The following is a 22,437-nucleotide window of genomic DNA, read 5'->3' on the forward strand; positions in this document are numbered from 1 at the left end:
GTGGCCTTTTCCAGCCTTTGACCCACCCCTTCCTGCTGTCAGACGTCCTGAATTATGGATAAGTCTGAGCTCCTTATGAAAAATGTATTCTCTTAGGGACACGTGAAAGAAAACAAACGGGCTACAACTTAAAAACTCATGGCGCCAAAACATCTGGATACAGGGAAGTTGGTTTTCCACTTATTAAACGTATTCATTTACTGGAGTATTTTTATTATTTAAAGACTTAATTATTTTAATTCTACAGTGTTTGACCTAGGCAAAGCAGTGAGAATTAGCGCCCTCTCATTTATATACACACACACACACACCTGCCGACACACGCAGTGGTTATCCAGTCAGTTTTAAGTAATTGAGAGATTCATGTTTTCCTCTCATTGGATCTCGGCGGCTGTCTGAGCCGCTGCGTGTCTAAGAGGAGAGGAGGGACTCAAGTTAAAGAGGAAGGTTTCAGTCCGGTTTCCACTCCGAGCAGAACACCCGCGCTGGTGAGTAGAGCCTCTTTCTGTTCACTATCACGCCATAATGCTGCGGTAGATTTCTCATATTAATATGTGTAGCCGAATTATTTTTAGCGTTTTTCTCACTTTTGCTGAGTCCCGTCAGATTTTTCTGCTTGTAAACAACTCAAAGTTCAGGTGAAGCAGGTGCGTCTTTAGTTTAAGGATAACACGTCCCTTCATAATGAAACCGTTAGTCTAATGGTGTCATAACGTGCTTGTGAGTGTTGAAGTGAACTCGTGCCATGTGCGTGTGCCAGGTGTGAGTGTGAAAGCGCGTGCCCGACTGGTCCTGATATTTCCCGTCCATAAGCCGGTTAGCCTCCGCTACAGGTACGTGCTTGGTGTGACACCTGGAAATTGAAGTGAGAAACGTTGGGCAGTAACATCTTAATTTTATAAATTCCTAATTGAAAGTCACAAAAAAAATTAACTTTTGATTTTTATTGATTGACAATTGGCAAACGTTGTGTTGCTAGCATCAAGTTTTGCTACCAGTTTGCCAATGTGTAAATTAGCAGGCTATGCTAAAATGTTTTTAGTTCATCATTGCCATTTGTAAGATTTATTTATATCTAAAGCCGTGTTTACACACTTGCCACCTCACTTCTCACCTTCCGCCGTTCAGTGATGGATTGCAGTAACTAAAAGAAGCGTAAATCTCATTTCTGAATCGCATTTTAACACCGTTTTTCCTTTATCGTGACAAAAGTTAAGACAACACGTGTTTCTTATTAATTTAACAGTTCATCTTAGATGTAGATGCTGTATTTTAAGGACCTGTGGATAAGTGGACAACCCTATTTGTCAGAGGGAGAGGTTAAAAAGAAGGGAACCAGAAATTTGTAATTTCAAGCAAGGCTGCACCCACAGAAGGCTTGAGACATCAGTTCGTGCGTTGGTGCTGGCTCTGTGTGTCAGGGCATTAGTGTGTTCGTGTTATCATCCCCATCTAAAGCTGTTCTGAATCAATTTAATATCACATAAAATTGGGTTTTAGTGAAACGATATTCCAAATCATAGTTAATGAGCAGTTTTAAGATAAAACAGGAAGTGCCGGAAGTTGTGATACAAACCGATACATCAGTGTCAGAATGGGCTTTTACCCTTCCCGTGCAGCCTCATTAAAACCCTGTTTGAGGTGACTACTTTGTTGCTTGGAGGAATCACACCTCCCTGTAGGCGACTTCGCATGCTCCCTACTCGACTTGGTGTCTGTCTCTCTTCATTTCCTCCTCCTCCTATTCTTCTCCCCCTTGCTGCTTTTTTCCTTGACCATCAGCAGCTTCCCCCATCAGTGGAGCCCAGTGGGAGGGAGGCCCACTCCACAGGAACCAGTCTGTCACCTCCAATTCAGAAAGTCTGTGAAATACTGTACATGGACTGTAGAAGCAAACCCCCAAAACGAGTAGCTTTGAACAGCATATGGAATATGTTATTAAACAGCCACAAAAATATTAAAATTGAAGCCTAAAAGTGACGTACAGTCATTATTCCATCTGCTACGATGATATTGATTTTAAAATAGGCAAGAGAAGATGACTGGAAGCATTGTTTGTTGATTAGTATTCAAATAAATAATATATGTTTTCTATATGTTAGAAGGCTTCCTGTAAAAAGTCCATCCCTGATCTGTGTGTACATGTTAAGTACTAGAAATATGTTGAGGAAATGTCTAAAAATGTGGCTAAACTGTTAATCTGTGTTGCGTTTACTCTGACCAACTTTTTCACCTTAAAACATTAAATATCTTCACGGGTCCTCTTCAACATCTTTTGCCACAGATTTTTTTTCCCCTGGACATAAGCTGGGCTCTGTGGGCGTCAAACCATCTGTTAAATAAGTTCTCTCAATGAGCAACAGAAAATTAATGTAGTTATCTTTATCCAACTGGTAACGGCTGAAATTTTATAAATTTGTCCAAAATTAACCAAAAAAATATTTTCACCGTTCTTAATCAGTTTTCAGTAGATTGCCATAACTAGATTTGTTGAAAGTAGTTTAGGCAACATAGCGAGAAAATGTTGGATGTGAATCTCAGTTTTTCACTCAGCTGTTATTATATATTCAGTGTGAAATTTCCCCAGAATGCGTCCGTGTGCTGATGAATGATGCTTCTTGTGAAGCAGGCATCCATCAGGTGGCTCTGGAGGTAATAAAGCTGTGACACGGTGCAGACAGATTATGCTCTCAGGTAAATCTGCTGTCATTTCAAGAACTCTGGGTTAAGCGAAACGCGAAAAACGTGCGTGTGAAATTTTGGCGACCCAGCGACGCGATCCCAGAAAGTTGAAATATTTTCAACTTTTCTTCGCTGTCGCTCGGACGAGGACCAATCAACGGAGGTTTCATTCACTGCCCAATGAGTGGACAGGATGCTCCGTACATCTCCAAGCAAACATGAAGGAGAAGTTCCAATCCAATCCAATTTTATTTATAAAGCGCATTCACAAGGCATTACAACCAAACAAGGCGCTGTACACTAGAAATGTTGGTTAATTAAACAAGCGATATTTAAACATGTTGAACACATATAAAAAATAAAAAGGAAATACAACAAAATTCCCAAAAATAACAGCTAAAAATCAGTAAGACACAAGGTGAATAAAAATAGGAAAAAACATTTTACAAAGAACCTCAATAATACGGAAGTCGATAATTGTGGAGTCCTTTATTAAACAGTGCAGATGTCAGTGATGGTCATAATTATGTTGTATAAGCTAGGTTGAAGTAGTGAGTTTTCAGGCGTGTTTTAAAAATGCTAGCTGTTGGTGCTAGCCTCACTAGCAGTGGTAATGCGTTCCACAGCTTCGGTGCACAGACAGAGAAAGCCCTTTCTCCACGGCTTTTTAAACGTGCATTCGGAACAGCTAGGAGGAGCTTATCTTCAGACCTGAGAGCACGCGGCGGGTTGTAGTAATGGACAAGTTTACACAGATATGGAGGAGCTTGATGGTTCAAGGATTTGTAAGTCAGAAGCATAATTTTGAAGTTTATCCTGAACTGCACGGGCAACCAGTGGAGAGATTTCAGAATTGGAGAAATGTGTTGTCTTCTGTCAGCTCCAGTCAGCAGCCTAGCTGCAGAAATCTGGACCAGCTGAAGTCTAGAAAGAGCTGCTTTACTGATGCCATATAAGCAGGAGTTGGAGTAATCCAGCCTTGAGGTGATAAAAGTGTGGACCACAGATTTCAGAAGACGTACACTCAGGATGTGCTTTAGTTTTGAGATGCGTCTTAGTTGGTAAAAACATGATTTAACTGTGTTATTGACCTGGGCATCCATCTTCAGAGCCTGGTCCATTTTTACTCCAAGGTTGGAGATTACAGAGGATACATTAGGTGAGAGATAGTTGAGGTCAGGTTGATGAGTTGCCGTGATACTGTTAGAACTGAAAACGATTAAGTCAGTTTTGGAGTCATTGAGATGGAGGAAGTTATCAGCTAGCCATTGCTTGACCTCAAGGATACAATCAGACAGAGCTTTCGTTGATTGAGTTGGCTTAAATGAAAAGTAGATTTGACAGTCGTCAGCGTAAAGATGGTATGAGAGCGTGCTTTTTGAAAATGGCTCCTAAGGGCAGTATATAGAGGTTGAACAGTAACGGGCCGAGAATTGAACCTTGTGGGACACCCCAACGTAGAGGCTGTGACTCGGATGAACAGCCGTCCAACATGACCCTAGCAGACCTTTTACAAAAGTATGACCTAAACCAATCCAGGGCAGTGCCTGAAATGCCAGCCCAAGTGTGAAGTCGTGTGATCAAAATGTCATGATCGATCGTGTCGAATGCTGCAGATAGATCCAAAAGTACCAGAACCACATGGAAACCTGAATCTAAAGCCAGAAAACAGTCATTAAACACCCGAACGTGAGCAGTTTCAGTGCTGTGCTGTTGTCTAAAACCAGACTGACATGTGTCCATTACCTGATATTCATTTAGATGTTTCATCAACTGTGCATAGACTATTTTCTCAAGGACCTTAGATAAAAACGGTAATTTGGAAATTGGTCTTAGATTAGAGTAATCGGTGGGATCAAGGCCGGGTTTTTTTCAAGATTGGTTGTAGAATTGTTCATTATTATTATGTTTTATATAGTAAAATCAGAAGTAAGATTTCACATAACTCTAGCAGCACCTTGTGAAACATATCTACCGCTTTATTAACTCTGAACCGCTTAAATAACCTTAATTCCCTCCAACCTGACACAGCCAAACAAAACAACGGAAGTTTCGATTTCGCCATGGAACAGAACGCGTAGAAGGCTTTGCCGCTGGCAGCTGCTGCGGGTCGCCTCCCGTGTGTCAGGTAATAAAAGCGACAGTGACGAATTTGATCCCGCCCACATTTAGCCCCACCCCGATCTCTGGGAGGCAGTCAGGGGGGTAGTTGACGAATTTCGCTGATCGCGGTCATTTGTCTCCTCCCGGGTGTGTCGAGCCCCTTACAAGAGATTCTCTAATGAGAAGCCCTCTGCTGCTCCCTGTCTTTCACTCTTCACTCTTTTTTTCAAAAGTCCTTTCATGTGCATCTCCTCCCGCGTCTTGTTCTGTGAAGGTTTTTCTGCTGTCGGGGCCTTTTTCTGTCTGTTTGTGCGACAGCAAGTGAGAGATTCTGTTTGAAGTCAACTTGTAGAGAAAAAGGCCTGGTATGTAGCAAAAAGGCCTCGAGTCCTCAGTTGAGAGGAGTTTCTCAGCTACAACCTTGGGTTTTCATTTCAGTGTTGTGTCCAATTACAGATATCTGTTTTTAACCCTCTGACAGAGTTCATCTGTTAAAGTGAAGCCTTTGTTTTGAAGGAAAACTCCCAGCATATAATGAAAAGGTTAATGAGATGTTGAATCAAACACTGGGGCAGCGGGCTGATCAGGAACAGCAGAAGTTATCACATCACCACACTGGCAACGTGGACATTGTATGACTGAAAATGGGTATTTGTTTAGTGCTGCATGATGCAAAACCAACAAAGATAAATTAGGCTAGGATTAATTTGATTCTTTTGAACATTTAGATCCATTGCATTAGAAACTGTTTCAAATTTGATTAAAGTACCAGAGAGCTTAGAAGAGTCTCCAAACCCAGTGACTTGGGGATGTCTACATTCCCACAAGCACTGATTTTCCTCCCTACTTTGAGCTTGACTCTTACTCCTCAACCTAAATCCCTTTTCCCTAACCTTCCTGAGACAAAGCCTGCATAACAGCCCTTATAGTACATCTGTCCTCTTAGCAGACAAATCATATTAAAATTCAGCCCTGGAGGATTTCTTCCTTGGGATGGGATCTACATGCTCTAACAAAGTCATAACCTAGGACTGCTTGGCTTCCTGTCTGGAGACAATGTAATACAGCAGGTTTACAGGGCTGGCCGGGGCCATTGGGGGAGCTCTCTGGAGGCCAATGACAGAAGGTTTGGGTGGATGGGGATCTTTAGAGAGAACATCATACAACAGTACAATGCAAAGACAAGAAGGCACCTCAAATGTTGCTATTTCTAGCTAGGAAAAGGTGGGTCGATTCTTGGAGTAGTTGGAGAACAACACAGAGCAGGAGACTGATGCTGTATGTGTTTGCTGTGGTTCAAATATCAAACTAAAGGAGGGCATTGTTGACTTACTGCTAAGACAGTTGTACCATCACTCTTAATTAATATGAAGGAGCCATAAAATATAATTAACCCTTATAAATAAAGATGAAATTATTTAAGTCATCACAGAATATGTACTGCAGCTTGGGGGCTGATGGGCTTTTTTTTAATCATTGTTTGGTAAAACAAAGGAAAACTTTACAGTGCTATGCAAGACAACACTTACTTGTCTGGAGTGACACAGAGCTGTTGACTTTAGGGTGAAATCACTCAATGTCCGTAGTTTCATTAAACCCAGCAGGGATTAAGCTGCTAAACTCATGTCTTCTGAAATGTTTAGGTGATGACGCGAGCAGTGGTGAGATTATTTCTGTGATAACATTGGGAGCCAGTGGACGCTGTTTGTTAATCACTGATGTCTGTGAAAACATACTTTATACAAGCAGACCAACTTATTTGTAGTTGTGGAAATTCCACACAATTATTGTAAATGTTTGACCAGGAAAATCCCTAGTTCCTAATGTTAGAGGTAGCAGGTCCAGGAGGTAACCCCAGACATTGATCTCCACAGCAACACTCCCCAGCTCCAACTAAGGCAGGGATGCCTAACTCTGGTCCCGCAGAGCTGGTATCCAACTAGTTTGTTTTTTCTCTTCTTCAGCATACCTGATTTCAATCAGCAGGTGATTACCCAGCTTCTGCAGAGCTTGATGAGCTGCTGAACAGGCCATTCAACCACTGAGGCTTATTCAGAGCATCAATTAATCATCCCAAAATGAACCACTTTAATTTGAAATGACATATTTTCAGAAAAGGTTTTCAAGCCTGGCTCCCACAGCAATAGATTGTGGGTAATAACCCTTGTGAACTTTGTTAAAGTGCGGCTCAAGGGTGCAAAAGGGGCGTGGTCAACTTCCGCATTTGAGAATTGGGACACCCTATGAGCTCACGCCTGAATGGAAACACACAATTAAAAGGCGCAAGTGTGGAAGAGGGATTGGGCTGTTGGAGCAGAAAATCAACTAAAACATGCAGGATGCCAGCCCTCAAGGACCAGGATTGGGCACCCTTGCTCCAGGGGATCCCAAGACATTTCCAGACCAGACCAGAGAAGATTAAGTGACCATCCTGTGAGTTTTGGTTCTTCACGATGGTCTCCTCCCACTGGGGCGTGCCTGGGAAAATGCCAATGGGAGACAAAAAGAAGGCATCCTAATCTGATGCTCAAACTAACTCGACCAACTCCTTTTCCCTCAACTTACCAGCTACTTTCCTGTATCTAAATGGTTAACTCACAACTAGAAGATGAAGCAGACATGTAACTAGAACCCTCCAGTAGGGATGCACCGATGGATCGGCATTTGATCCCAATCGGCCGATAGCACCCCTATCGGTTTTGATCAGAGTTTTCAAAATAGATCAAAGCAGACCTATCAGGTAGGGTTGTCACGGTAACCAGTGTAGCGGTAAACCCCGGTAAAAAAAAAAGTTGACAATATTAATAACCGTCTTGTTTATAAAAAACTATATTATCTCGGTGGGTTACCGTGGCTGCGGTGTAGGCGTGGTGACCCTTACCAGCCACCGTATCATCTGCTGAAGTTGTCGGCGGCACATGAGCGCTTTGTTGTTTACAACCAAAACTTCCTTGAAGCTAAAGCTGAAATAATGGCCAAAGGAGGAGACGGCAGTGCTCAGGAGGGCATTTTTTATCCCTCAAAGAAGACAAAGTGGGAAGTACGGGCATCTTTTGGATATTTGAAGAATGCCGGGGGACAGTTGATAGAAGACGGCTATCCTGTTTGCAGCACGTGCAGAAAAAGTGTCTGAGAAAGGCAGCAACGCTTCAAATCTCATGGCACATCTGCGTGACCATCACCCACAACTCTACAGTCAACGCAAGGCAAGCTAACGTTAGCGTTTTAGCTAAAATGCGTGATCAGAGGATTTGGGTTGAGGGAGAATGCAACGAGTCGCTATATAAAGCAGCCGCAGCGCCGCTACCTGCATATAAACCGTGTCGCGGACACCGCCATGTTGAAATGACGCTATGCATTACGGGGCTCCCAGGGGCAGATAAGAGTTGGTCTCTCTCCGAGAATAATTATGAATTTAACAATGATTACTGCCTGATGACATTTTCCCACATCTGCAAAGCTCACTGGAAGGACACAAACCGAGGACAATATTTTCCTGATATAGGGTTTATTACTCAAGTAAGGGTAAAAAAAGTATCTGAGTAGAAGGCTACTTGAGTACTGAGTATCATCTGATCTAATATTTTTAAAATGATGACATCAAACAGACTTAAAATAAGAAGTTATGGGCAAATATTGGTATTTTAAAGACTAAAGGGAAAAAATGTAAACAAATAAACAACATAATAACAATAACACATTTTAGGCAAAATTTAGACACAAACTGAGGACAATATTTCCTGACATACAGGGTTTATTTAATTGTGTGAAAATGTAGCACGTTTAAAAAAAATACCGCGATAATACCAAAAACCGTGATGATTTTGGTCACAATAACCGTGAGGTTAAATTTTCACACCGTGACAACCCTAATACGGACCATTTTAGATTAGGTTACATTTCCTTTATTCCCAGATTATGTAGTTTGTAGCACTCATTATAATGTTGCAGAAAATTTCTGGCCAATCCACATGATCGGTATCGGTGATCGGTATCGGTGATCAGCATTCTTTTATATCGGTATCGGTGATCGGCAGCAAAAAAACTGATCGGTGCATCCCCACCCTCCAGTGGCTTTCAGCGGATAGAAATCGTACAGAAGTGACTCAATTAGAGACAGAATGCGGAAACAGAAGTTAAAAGTAATAGATTCCTAAAGGGAGAAAGGGAGAATTTAGAGGTCTGAACTAACTGGTGACAAGTGAGGGAAGATTTGTTTTATTTTTGACGTTCTGTAATCAGATGGAAACACATGAATTTACTGTAAAACCAATCAAGGACCATTGTGGAAGATGAATGGAGTTGGTGAGTAATCAAACATAGTGGACAGACCGTATTAAGACCTTAAAAAGTGGTTATTAATGCATTCAAACGGGTTAGTTAAAAAGCATGGCTCACACAGACTGATGGGTTAGGATGCAGGGATAAGGCCAGGGGATGGAGTAAGAAGAGGAAAGTCTCATTATGAACAAACATGTATTAAAGACTCTTAATTGCACCTATTTTAGTAAGTTTTAAAGTGACTAATCAAAGCAAAAGCAACCTGGATGCAGAATTTTTAGATTCACCTTTTAAAATGCATGCACCATCGAGTTGAAGGCACTGAACACACTCAAACACACACAACGTAATGTCGTCTGTTTGGATCGTTAGCCGAGTTAATGTCCATGCACTCAGCTCCGACCAGAGTTGCCATGTCATTCTCCACGCTCTCCAGACGGATACACCGATGGAGCTGCCCCCCCCCCCCCCCACACACACACACACACACAGACATGCACCCCACTGTGTGGCAGACAGAATTATTAGGTGAATCTGTGATGATGGTTTGAGGGTACCAATGCTGTCACATCCAATTAGTGTGATGAATTTTCTGGGCCACTCCCCCTTCTCCCACTCATGTACTCAATTTCTTTGTTTTACATTTCTTGACTCTCCTAATGAAAAAAATCGTATAATTTGCTGCCAAGACCTTCTAGTGTGAAAGTGCTCATTCTCAGATTTATCTGCTTGTAGGTTTACAATACCCACCAAAAATAAAAGCCAAACCAGTTTCTTTGTGCTTCGAGCCTCAGATCAGCGTAGAAATTGGTCTTCTGTACAAGAACCGGAATGTTTTGGCTCACTCCTCTGCTTTCTGTCTGTCTGGTCTGGTGTTGCTCCGCTTGACGGGGCAGGAAATCGGTCTCATTTCTGCTTTAATTCGTTCTGATCAAACATGTCGCTCTCAATCAGGCCCATTTGATTAGAAGATGCCTGTATCACAGTCCACCAAGCAGGCAGAGGCTGACTCCCAGATTTCAGTGCTGTTGCAGTGTGTGTGTGTGTGTGTATTCACCCATTATTTCCCAAAGCTAAGGGTGGCATATGAACAAAAGGATTTAAGTTTGTGCAGAGATTCACACTCTGTTGAAAGTGCAAATGCATGACTTATATTTAGAAGTTCTGCTTCCCCCACCTTCTTGAATTTATTTTTTACTTCTTGTGTTTCTGGAAGCCTCCTTTCAGAGAGAAATGGGTTGTAGGCTCCCAAAGTTACGGAAAGCCGAAGAAAGGCGCAGCCCTGGCAACATCTACTCCACCCTACGAAGGCCTCAGGTGGAAACCCAAGTCGGTGTGGCCTACACCTACCACTTTCTGGATTTCATGCTGGGGAAAGAAGGTACGAACATCTCTCACATCTGCTGACAATCATGTCTTTGTCAGTAATGATTGCTCCCCTCTGACTACTTCATGAATCCCTGTTTAAGTCCAAAGTATGTACATATTTTCTCCTCTCTTCCTGGGATCCGAGCCTGTAAAATCCTGGTGAGACACCATGTGACTCGACACAGCTTGACTCCCACACATGCATACTTGAAATAGTCATGTGTTTTTCCATGTGTCATCTCTCCTTTAAAGAGACACAAGAAAGAATGTTAATCAAAATCTTTTTTAAAGATTTTTTTTCCAAGGAAATAATCCCTTCATGCCTTAAAAAGCTTTCTGCATAAGTCCTCCACTTTTGTCTGATTTAATATGAGCTGATTTGTTGTTATGTAAATCAGCTCTGTCTTTATCTGCGCCGCCTTCTCTGGTTTTAGCTGCTCACCCTCAATCCGGCTCAAACACTCCACGTTTGGCTGGAGTCCTCCAGGAAGCAGATAATACTGTGTTGTTACACCCCCCCCCCCCCCCCCCCCCCCAGCCAAGTCCTTCCTCAGACATTAACAGGATTGTTGTCAGATTTATTACAGAAATTAAATCCTGGCTTTTTAAATCTGTGTTTGAGACTCATTGTGGTTCTGAAATGGAAATTTCCAACCATGTTGTTCAGCTGATTAGTTTTCTGATCATATTTATTTTAAGCACCTGAGACAAACGGGACAGGTGTGCTTGGATAATCTTGACTTTGATCTTGTCCCTGTTTTCCGAACTGCCCTGGGGTGAGAGGTGGGGCACATACCGGATGGATGGATGTCTCATTTTAGAGCTCAAAGGGCGCATTGCGAATGACGAAGGTCAGAGGTCAACATTTTTCCCCTTTACGATTTTATTGGTGTTATTTTGGTCTTCACAAGATTCAAACAATAATATATAAGAAGCTGTGGCCCGGGAAGCTCTCACTGCCCCACATTTCTCCTTTTCCTCTGAAGGTGACAATGATAACACGTGAATGAGTGATGGAGGAGGTATTTCAGACACCAATCCTATGAAAAGGACTAATCTTGACTTTGATACCAACTGGGCAAGCTTCATTCAGATCTGTTTCCCATTTGTCCTGGTTCCAGAAACGCCTTCGCATTTCATCCTCACCAGTAAATCAGAGAAATTCTCCTTGTTTGGTTAAATGGGTTATGCTCATTAAAATGCTTGAGTTGCTGTTTCAACTAAAAACTAGATAAATATAAATTGTTCAGGTCAACTGCTCAATGCAGCTTTTCTAAAGTATCTCCAGGGTGGGAAGTGGCTTCTTAGCTGGAGTTGTTTGTGTGCAGCTCATGTTGCAGAGGGTTCAAAGATAGTTTATGCATGCTCCATCTCCCTGCCTCTGCTCAATGACAACACAATAAAGATAAAGTGCTGTCTTTGGGAATGTGTTTGAATATGTCTGTGAATATAAAAAATGTGTGTCAAACATGAGTAAATATGCTCGCTGTTTGACGGGAATCCTCCAGAGGCGTCTATGTCTAAAAATACTAATTTCCTCATTGTGCTATCTAGGAAGATGCAGACAGGAGTGACAGAGAGTGGGGAGAACTGCTTGAGAATAGTTTAGTGTTTATGGACAACTGCTTACACCCTGTCACCTGGCAAACAGAAGGTGCAAATGAAATCCCATTTACATGCAGCATCAAATGCAACACTGTAGCAGACAGCAGGCGCCGTGCTGCAGCCAAATGGCAACGCTCTGGTTGCCAGTCGGCATCATTTTCAGCCAACCCTGAAAATCTTTTTGCAAATGGGTTAGGGGTTGTTATGCTGGCAGTGGGAATTCTGGCAAACCAGAATGGTGTCGGTGACGAAAACAGACAATAGGCACAAATGTGGCCTGCCCTTTTCTTATTTAGGGAGTCTGCTAAAGGCTGTAGCAGATGAATGGTCCAGTCATATGTGTCTCAAAAGTGAGACCACACACTTCTCATTCACACCAAACACTTTATGGCTTTTAGTCAACAGAGTGGGTTTTATCTGTCTGCAGACAGGCAGGTCATTTATATGGTAAACTCAGTGATGCCACCTGAGCAGCCTTAGACTATATTTTAGAATAAACACAGCTACTATGAGTTGTGTGTGTGTGTGTGTGTGTGTGTGTCACCCCCTTCTGTTTGATAGAGACCAAGAAAAGTAAAGGATTCCTGGAGGATTATCTGATTGTTTGTGGAGATTGAGAGACCTCATTCCCAGCTAAAGGATTTGTTTGTTTGTTTGCTTGTTTGTGTGTGTGTGTGTGTGTGTGTGTGTGTGTGTGTGTGTGTGTGTGTGTGTGTGTGTATGGAGGAATCTGTATGTCAGCCCACGACATTGAGGAAACTCACGGTCAAATCCGCGCTTTAATTCAATTTGGCTCTCGTTAATGACATTATTTCCTCACTCGTGTGACTCAATGACTTCCACTCAGTAATGAAAAACAAATAAGATGGCCCGGTGAAATATGTCTGACAAGATACCCGTTTAATAAACAAAGTTGTGTTCTCAGGAAAGAGCAGCTCTGTGTTCACTATGAAGAGGAGAGCAATATGTTTTCCAGCCTGACCTTTGACGAAACAATGCAAGCAGTGATCTGGTGTCTTTCTTTTACTAGCGTTACTTCCAGCTCTATATGAGCCTGGGAAATGTTTCTGAGTGACTTCTTCAGCGACTCCAGGTCACAGCGACCCTCTCGTGAATTCTGGAAGGATTGGGGAGGGTGTTCATGTTTTAGACCCTTAGCCTGTGGTTCACACATGAACAATTTTTCTGATTTGTTGGAGTCCATCTCATCATATGACTTTAATAAAGACAGCTGGAAGGAATGAGCTGCTGGATTAGTGTTTGATCACCAATCTGCTGTAACTATACTCTTGGTCGTCCTTGACTTCAACTCACTCATGAACTCAAAGCAGAACAGTCAAAAGAAAATAACAACCACTTTAGGAACCTAAACAGATGACGGCAAAGTAAAACACAAGATTTTACTATCATTTTAGAATCCAGCATGATTTAGAAAACTGCACAGAATTGAAATTTTAAAAGCTAAAAAATAAAAAGAACAGAACACAAAACTGAAAATATGCCTTCAGAAAGTGCACTTGTGCACACATACCTGTGTAGACCATCAACCTATATACTGGACAGTTCGTTTCCATAGGCTCCAATTGTAAGTTTTTGTGCCAAAATGGGAGGTTCCTACCACCGCCATTTTGAGCGTGTCACAGGTTCCATCAAACCTAGACAATTCCAAAAATGGGAAAAGAGGTGGAGCTGAGGGTGGGGCTGTAAGGCTGGGATCAAATGACGACACCTGTCGAACTGAAGCGATGTAGCTACAAGCCAACTCAAAGCTAACGTGGAGGTGTGAGCTAATCTAACGGGGGTAGTTACCTAGCTACAACAGGAGTTAACTGTCCACAACACCAGAGCTTCTGAGTCAGAGATTCGCTGGGCTGACCGCCGGATAAAACCAGGTGGAACACAGAGGTCTCCCGAGAGCTCCACAAGCCGGCAGCCGCGCAGCAAACAGGCGCCGCGATCAGAGATGCGCCAAGCTGCCGCTGAGGGGAGGGGACCATACCGATAGTCAGAATCCAGCTCCACCAACGTGTTATATTTCAACCCATTTTCAAAAATGCAGCATTATGTTAAATGCACTGGGTTTTACCCTATTACATTTAAATTTCATGGTTAAAGAGTACATGTTAAAATCAGCTCAGCTAGTGCAAGAGTGGCAGTGACCTAAAATCGACATAAATATAATTTTACTTACCAAAAAAAATTAAGTAGAGACTCCTTGGACAGTCTAGTAGTGCAATTAATGCCACAGCAAGTCATTTTGTCCAACAATTGCACAAACAATATCCAAAAAAGAATACACAAACGCTCCAACTAATGGTCTAAGTTGAGACACTGAAAATCGCGGAACAGTTTTCAGGCGAGGCCGAGGCTCAGACTGAGGCCTTTCCACGGAGCTAGCTCTGTGGTCACGTGGGTCTGATGCTCATTAATTATTCAGAATTTTAGGCATTTAATACACTTAAACAGAAGAGGGACAAAAAATGCATCCCTCTCAGAGTTGTCATGAGTGTAAACTAGATCTATTAAACCTAAAACATGTTCTGGTACCAGGCTGTAAACATGTTTATTTCTGCAGAGAAATTGGTATTTTTAACATGGGAGTCAATGAGGATTTGCTCGCTTCTGACACCAGCCCCCAGCGGAAACTGCAATTTTTGTTACTTCCTGTTTGGCTTCATTTCCAGACCCGAATTATGGGGGCTTGGTGTAGACGGAGAAAGCATAAGTACACACAGCAACACACATCTGGATGGATGGTGGGTGAGAAACAATGGATAGTTAGAAGGATGGATGGATGGGTGGGTGCAGGGGCGATTCTAGCATCAGAGGTTTAAGGGTGTTGAGCACTCAGAGATCTGCCTGGTCAGGCAAGATATATTTCAACATTTTCTACATTTTAACACAATTTCACTCACATTTATGAAAGAAAACAAAAACACTGTCTTCACTAATCAAATTACAGTTTTAAACATCATATGTTTACCAGATTCTGCTAACACTGTAGCAGAATCTGGTCTCAGTGGTTCCCAATCTTCTGTCCTTGAGGATCCCTTGGCTGTGTGGTAACCTCACCATCTCAGCACAAACATGTTGTGGAAGAAGAAGAAATGCTCTTTTTATAGCACCTTTCAAGATAAAGATCACGAGGCACTTGTATGTGCTGAATTTGCACAAATTTGTTTGGAACCCCCTTGGTGGATCACAAACCCCAGGTTGGGAACCACTGGTCCAGGTGTTGTAGTTTTAAAATATGAGCAGATTAAAGATGCTGGATGAGTAGAAAAATTAGTTGGAATTGTTCTTTAATATTTGGAAACCTGAAATTGACGCCAATCTTTACGTTTTGTCTGAATTTCCACAATAGAATGACACTAAAACTACCAGTAATAATTTTTATATCAATTTATACATATAATTGACTTTTTTTCTTCTTTTTTTTTTAGAATGGATCAGTAACATGGTAGAATATAACTTTTTGAGCACACAGGAACAGCCAACCTGTTCTTGTTCAGTCCCTGACCCTGAGCCCTGCCTGGAGCTTAAGCAGCAATGTCAGTTTTTCACAGTGTTTAGCAATTTTGTCATAAATGAACAAATGCACTGAACAAAAATATAAATGCAATATTTTTGTTTTTGCTCCCATTTATATGAGCTGAACTCAAACACCTGAAACTTTTTCTACATGCACAAAACACACTCAAATATTGTTCTGAAATGTGTCTACATGTGTGTTAGTGAGCACTTTTCTTTACCAAGATGACCTCACAGAGTCATTTAAGATACAACACAAAATCACAATGCTGGAGGCTGGATTCTAAGAAGGTGGCCAAAGACAAATTGTACATCCCAGAGCTTCAAGCCATTATGATAAAGAAAGGCTTGGCAGGCAAGAGAGGGCTTCCTCACCACTACAAACCAAGGCCTGAGGATCCAAAGCCCTACGGTTTGTTTTCTGGAGTTCCAGCACCATCAACACAAGAACTGCTAGAACATCAACAGATTGGTTGTAAAATATTTTCTGCTATATGTCTTTCCCATATAAATACACTAATAATAGACTTCTTTTTTTATTTGTTACAGGTCAGAAACGGGTTTTGGGGCTAGGAAAAAAAAACATTCTGTCTGTTTTTACAGTGTGTAATTAGTTAAAAATCTAAATATAATTTTAAAAATAAAGATTATTTTGGTCTAATCTGGACTGATTAGAGATGTGTGAAAAATGTTTGAGATATGTTGAGAATATTCTGTTGTCACACGAGGAGTTTCAAATTTACAGTAGTTTACAGATGTAATACATAGGAGTTATACTTTATAACACTTTATTATAAAACAGTGAAGACATCAAAGTAAAATGTCAAAGGTTAGTCAGATCAGACAATAGTGTAAATTACTGATTAAATCAAGTTATTGATTACAATCTTATTGATATAAATCCAGCATAATTCCTATTGAGGTCAGGGAATTTGTCCCTCATCCTCCAGACATATTGTTTGTAAGAGGCACAGGGAAACTGTCTGTTTTCCTCACCAGGGTCAGGCTTATCAGACACATTGTCCTGGCCAGTTGAAGAACCCTGTTTTGAAGTATAAACTCCTCTATCAGGATCTGTCAGTCAGCTTTGACCAGAACTTCTGGTCCCAAACTTGTTTAAAAACTTTTAAAATGCTCAGACACCCCAATTTACAATTCAGAACAAATTTCTACACAGAGTACACTAACAGGTCATCAGATGTTCAGGATGGGGTTTGTGTCACCTGACACCTGCACACATTGCACAAACAACGTTCCTGACAATGACATTCACCCACTGTGGTCCGGTCCACCTGTCCAGGATTTTTGGGGTAGAGTATGTGAAGACCTGTCAAAGTGTCTCAGATGTCATATCCTGACTACCCCCTCTTTTTGTCTGCTGGGAAACCTGGACGATGTCCCGATTGAAGCACCTTTGGTTCACGTGGTTTTGACTGCCATATGCATTCGCTAAGAAAACTATCCTCATGAATTGGAAAAATTGAGATACTCTTGCATTAACCTGTATAGAAATCTTTTGTTGGATGATATTACACTTGAGACAGCCTCTGCTTCCACTTCAAATCAAACTCTCTGGGCTCCTGGGGGCTCGAGGTGTGGGGGCGGCCGGCCCCGTGTGGGGATCTGGGCGGGGCCTTTGGGATTGGGTCCTGACTTGTATGCTGCCAGGAAGAAAGCGGGAACATGCGGCAGGGGCCTCAGGTGGACGATGGCTCCTTTGAAATAATAATTCTGTCACGTCACGGGGGAGGGGGATGTCCAGGAGGGGGAAGACCCAACCTTACCTGGATGTCTTATGTCTTTCATGTTCTAGAAGCTGTGCAAATGCAGGGATGGGAGTAGATATTCTGCTGGGGTGGGGCTGGGTTGGTGCCCACGGACACCGTGGAGCTCTGTGATGCTGCTGCTTTGGGCCCTGGCTAGATGGGCTGGGGTCTTTGTGCCCTGGGGGGCATTTGGGGAACAGAGGTGCCTATTGAGGCCAGTAGGGGAGTTGGCTCCCTGGAGGGCTTAGGCCAACCAGCCATTCCTCCCCATCCCCATACATTTTTCTCCTCCTGCTCCCTCACATCATCACACAAACATGCACATAGGATTTTGGGGGGTGGGCAAGTAAGGGGATGCGGTTATGGATCCCATTTCCGCTTTCCTGTGGCAGCTTGTCCCCTCAATTTTATTTGCACATTAAACACTTCCACCAACGACATTCCACGCAAACACACACTTAGGGCCTAGGGAGTGAGCACACTCAATGGCTTTTGGCATGGGGATCTTTCAGCCTCATCCCGAGTGCCAGTGCCCACTTCCAATTTTAAACTGCATTTAGACACAGAGGGCTGTGAGTCGAAGTGGGGTTGTGTGGTGGCATTAGCTGGCGTAGGCGAGACAATGCCTTCTGCTGCCTGCTCACCCCAGCCATGGAATACACCTCATCAACAGGCAGGGCTAGTCGCCCCTGGGTCCCGGGTCGCTTGGTTCCGGGCTCGGCCGGCTTGGGGGTGGGAGGCTGCAGGCGGGCCTGTGGGCTTGTCGCTGTTATCTCCCGGGACTCTGCCAGCTGCTGGATGTGGCCCCCCGGGGCAATCCTCAGCGCCTCTTGAGTGGGGGTTGGGCAGATCTGTGGCCCCTCACATTCACTATTGGACGCTCCTATAGAGAAACCTTACATATACAAGTGTGTGTACGCATACAGGTGCTCACATGGTTCTCTCATAAGTATGGACTTGGGCATTTTCAACACATGTCTTAAGGCTGTGGCTGGCTTAAATGCACTGTGAGTTATTATCGTGTGATTGTTCAGTAAAACCAAGTTGATTTAGTATTTCCTCATTAGGTTGGCGCAGTCACTTTTTTGGTTTATTTTTCTCTTTTTGCAGGTCGAGAAGTAGACTCTTGTTCATCATTGATTGTTTATTTTTTTGGAATATTCCTGCATAGTAAATTGAATTTGACATACAAAAACATTGAGATCAAGTTTAAACCAATAAGGTCAAAACCAGTACTGGTTGTGTTGTAACCAAGCACCAAACACAAAGTAACCAGTAAACCTCTGGTACTAACCAGGATTATAGGACTACACAGAATGTTGTTTACTCATGATTTTTGTCTGAATAATTTCTATGCCATAATGTACATTCATCCCATCTTGAATGACATATCGTTATGAAATTTATACTAGTCCATGGAGCTAATGCTAAGATAAGCTAATGATAGGATAATGACTCTAAAGAAAATGCTAACAATTTGATAGTAATGGGTTTATTTAAAATATAGGTTATGTCAACTGGTCTTTTTAAAATATATATTTATAGATATTCTTCATAAAATCTCTCTCTCTCTCTCTCTCTCTCGCTCTCTCTCTCTCTCTCTCTCTCTCTCTCCGCTCTCTCTCTCTCGCTCTCTCTCTCTCTCCATCCATCCATCCATCCATTCCAAAAGTGAAACTTGTATATTAGATTAATTTATTAAACAAAGACTGATATTTTTCAAATGTGTATTAATTTTAATGTTGATTATACATAACTGACAACGAATGAATATCCCAAATTCAGTATCTCAGAAAATTAGAATATCAATTAATATAAATATAATCAAGCAAGACCAATGCAGAAACGTAAAAATTATATTGTTAGAACAATAAAGTCAAAATGTTTCAACATGACATTTCTCCAACTTGATTTTGTGTGGGTGGCAGCTCTACGCTGCCGTACTTAGCCCTATTGCGTTTGCACTTTTTTCTACCACATCTTGTCCTTCCCTTCACCTCTCTATTAATGTGCTTGGACGCAGAGCTCACAGCCAGCCTCTTCAGCAAGGATCTTTTGTGTCGTGCCCTCCTTGTGCAAGGTGTCAAGTATCGTTTTTTGGAAAACTGTCAAGCCAGCAGTTTTTCCCCATGATTTTGTGTATTCTACAGAACTAGACTGAGAGATCATTTAAAGGCATTTGCAGGTGTTTTAAGTTAATTAATTAGCAGGGATCTTCATTATTGAATCTTTTCACTATATTCTAATATTCTGAGATGCTTTGTGGTTTGCAGCGCTTCATTCAGATTCAAAGAGGCAACACCAAAAAGACTCTCCATAGATCTAGGGTAGAGGAATGGTCTGCAGAGAAGCAATAATGAGGAATTCAGACCCAAGAACTGCAGTTCATCAGTATTTGGACCACAACTGAATGATTTGGATGCAAAAAGGAAGAATTTAAGAGAGGACGTAACATGCTTTTGTGCATTTTGTCACATTTTGTAAGAATTTCAGTGGGTTTTTTTTTGCTGTTCATGGCCATTGTGCCCCAGAGATCAGCCAATTTCATGTAAGGTCATTATCTTGTTGGTTACTGTGACATGGCAACCTGAGGTGTAAATCCTGCAGTTAGGTGTAACATTTCATCCCAGACTCCCGCATGTCAAGGCTGTGCTCGGATAATAAGCAGAGGAAAGTGGAAAGAAAATGGAAAAATGAGACAGAATAACGTCATGGGCGTGTAACGAAGAGCAAGAACAGCATGTAAAAAACTACAGATTCAGTGAACTGTGCATCACAGGGAGGGAGGGAGGACAGCAAGCATCTTTAGCGTGAGGAAGGAGGTGTGAGGATAAGCGGTTGGGAGTCAGGACTCTGCGTATGTGTGAGGGAGGAAGTCAAGTGTGATACCGTGTGACTAAACGCTGCTGCTGTCTGGAGCAGAGAGGAGCTGAACTCTACTGATGACTTTCTGCTGTCCTGCAGAGACAGAGACCCACTCAGCTCATTAAAACCTATAACAAGTGTCTAATGCTCACCCCTGTGTGTGTGTGTGTGTGTGTGTGTGTGTGTTTGTGTGCATGTGTGTGTGGGGGTGCTATTCTGTACCTATGGGAGACTTTATTTAGACCAGAGCTGTGCAGATTCATGAGTATTTTCCTGTATATGTGATCCTCACAGCAATGCTACTGTAGACACTTCCTCCGCTGATAGTGATGTGTTTCTTCTACCTTACAAGATGTATTCATGCAGTGTGTGTGTGTGTGTGGGGGGGGGGGGTGTAAGTGAGAGAGAGAGAGAGAGAGAGAGAGAGAGAGAGAGATGCATATGGCTCAGAGAGCTGGCGCTGCACACATCCATCAGCTCGTGACATCTGCATAGCCGACACACTTTTCAGGGCAAAAGCTGCCCATTTTTTATAGAAATCTGACATGGTTCAAGTGACATTCAAAGCTTTAGTCCTGTTGGCAAGTTGAGATAAAGCCTTCAAAGATGGCACAGTGTTGCTGTGTGTCAGAAGGCTGGAATTCACAGCCTCACACAAGAACGTCTGTACTGTATGTGCTTTAAACATCACCCTGCGTTCTCATCTCAACAAACCTTTTATTCTCCTTTTTGCTTCTGTGTGTCAGCCTTTTTGTTGAACTTGGCACTCTTTTGGAGATGTTATCAGACCTCCTTTATGAAGACCCGCTAACTGAGAAACAACTGCCATAAACTTTGCGGCTACATTCCCCAAACAGCTTCCTGCAGCTCCAGGAAGCTGATTATTTTATAGGAAATGTTTTGGCACATATCCTTGCCTAAGAGCTCTGCAAGTCATTAGAAGACTATTTAAATAAACGTGAACCTCCAGCAAGCACAGGGGATAAGCCCTGAGGGTGGCTGTAAGTAGTAATCTCTCTGCATCACCTGGCAGGCTTAGTGGAAACTGTTGCTTTCTCATGTGTGCGGACTCAAACAACAAAGGAAAAATAAGATGATTCACACATATTTGCTGAGATACAGAGCCTCCAATGTACTGCAGAACATAGAAATTATGTGTTTGTACAGCATCAAGAATTAAAGGGATATCCCAATCACTGTGTGCTTCTGTGCTTCTAATGTCTTACCTGTACATAAGTGGCTTCCAAAAATGTTCATGTCCAAGTAGACCGGGAGCTAGCGGCTTGGTTGGATGTAACCTAGACCAAAGTGTATTCCTGCCCACTACAGGAGTTCAATTTCACCACCATGTGACCTTAATCTTTTTAACTTTGCATCATCGTCGTTTCTTAAAGACCTGGTTTCTTGTGTTTCCCACTAAGATTTGAGCTACAGGATAAATCAGGGGAATCAAGGCCTTGTCCACACTGAAATGTTGCATTTTCTAAAATGGTCTTTTTATTTAGAACAAGGTGTAGAGCATGAGAAGACTGGCCATGACAGACTTCAACAGACAGGTGACTAAGTGCACCTGCCTGTTATTAAACAACAGAAGAAGACTGTCTTGATGTATGGAATGTAAATGTGACAAGAAGAGAATGAGTTTTAGTCCCTTTAATATGAACATTATTAATAAATGTTTGCAAATATTACTGCACATTATACAGATTTGTTTACTTTATTAATACTGAGAGACACAATTTCAAACTGTCAGTGTGCATTCTGGTATGTTCTATTAATTATTATTATTATTAAAACAATTATAAATAGTTTTATGGAACACTGGACCAGCTCTATACCCTTAGGTGAGTGGGAGTTCGCCCAGCCACTCTAGTGTTTTGTGGATTTGGAGAAGGCGTTCGACAGCGTCCCTCGGGGCGCCCTGTGGGGGGTACTCCGGGAGTATGGGGTATCAGGCCCTCTGATACGGGCTGTTAGGTCCCTGTATGACCGGTGTCAGAGCTTGGTCCACATTGCCGGCAGTAAGTCGGGCTCGTTCCCAGTGAGAGTTGGACTCCGCCAAGGCTGCCCTTTGTCACCGATTCTGTTCATAACCTTTATGGACAGGATTTCTAGGCGCAGCCAAGGTAGGGAGGGCATCCGTTTTGGTGGCCTGAGGATCAGGTCTCTGCTTTTTGCAGATGATGTGGTCCTGTTGGCTTCATCAGAACATGATCTCTGGCTTTTGCTGGAGCGG

General features: G+C 42.4%; 1 protein-coding gene across 1 annotated transcript in view; it reads left to right on the forward strand.

Moving 5' to 3' along the window:
* The first annotated feature begins 346 nt into the window (after window positions 1–346).
* The window catches only part of rftn1a (raftlin, lipid raft linker 1a), a 62,098-nt gene continuing 40,007 nt past the window's right edge, over window positions 347–22,437 (forward strand). Inside the window, exons 1-2 of the mRNA XM_015955910.3 lie at window positions 347–488; window positions 10,283–10,447. Coding sequence (XP_015811396.1) covers window positions 10,300–10,447 — 148 coding nt within the window. The 5' untranslated portion in view covers window positions 347–488; window positions 10,283–10,299. The remainder of the gene's footprint in view (window positions 489–10,282; window positions 10,448–22,437) is intronic.

This window comes from Nothobranchius furzeri, chromosome 11, assembly GCF_043380555.1.
Source record: "Nothobranchius furzeri strain GRZ-AD chromosome 11, NfurGRZ-RIMD1, whole genome shotgun sequence".
NCBI classification, from domain to species: Eukaryota; Metazoa; Chordata; class Actinopteri; order Cyprinodontiformes; family Nothobranchiidae; genus Nothobranchius; species Nothobranchius furzeri.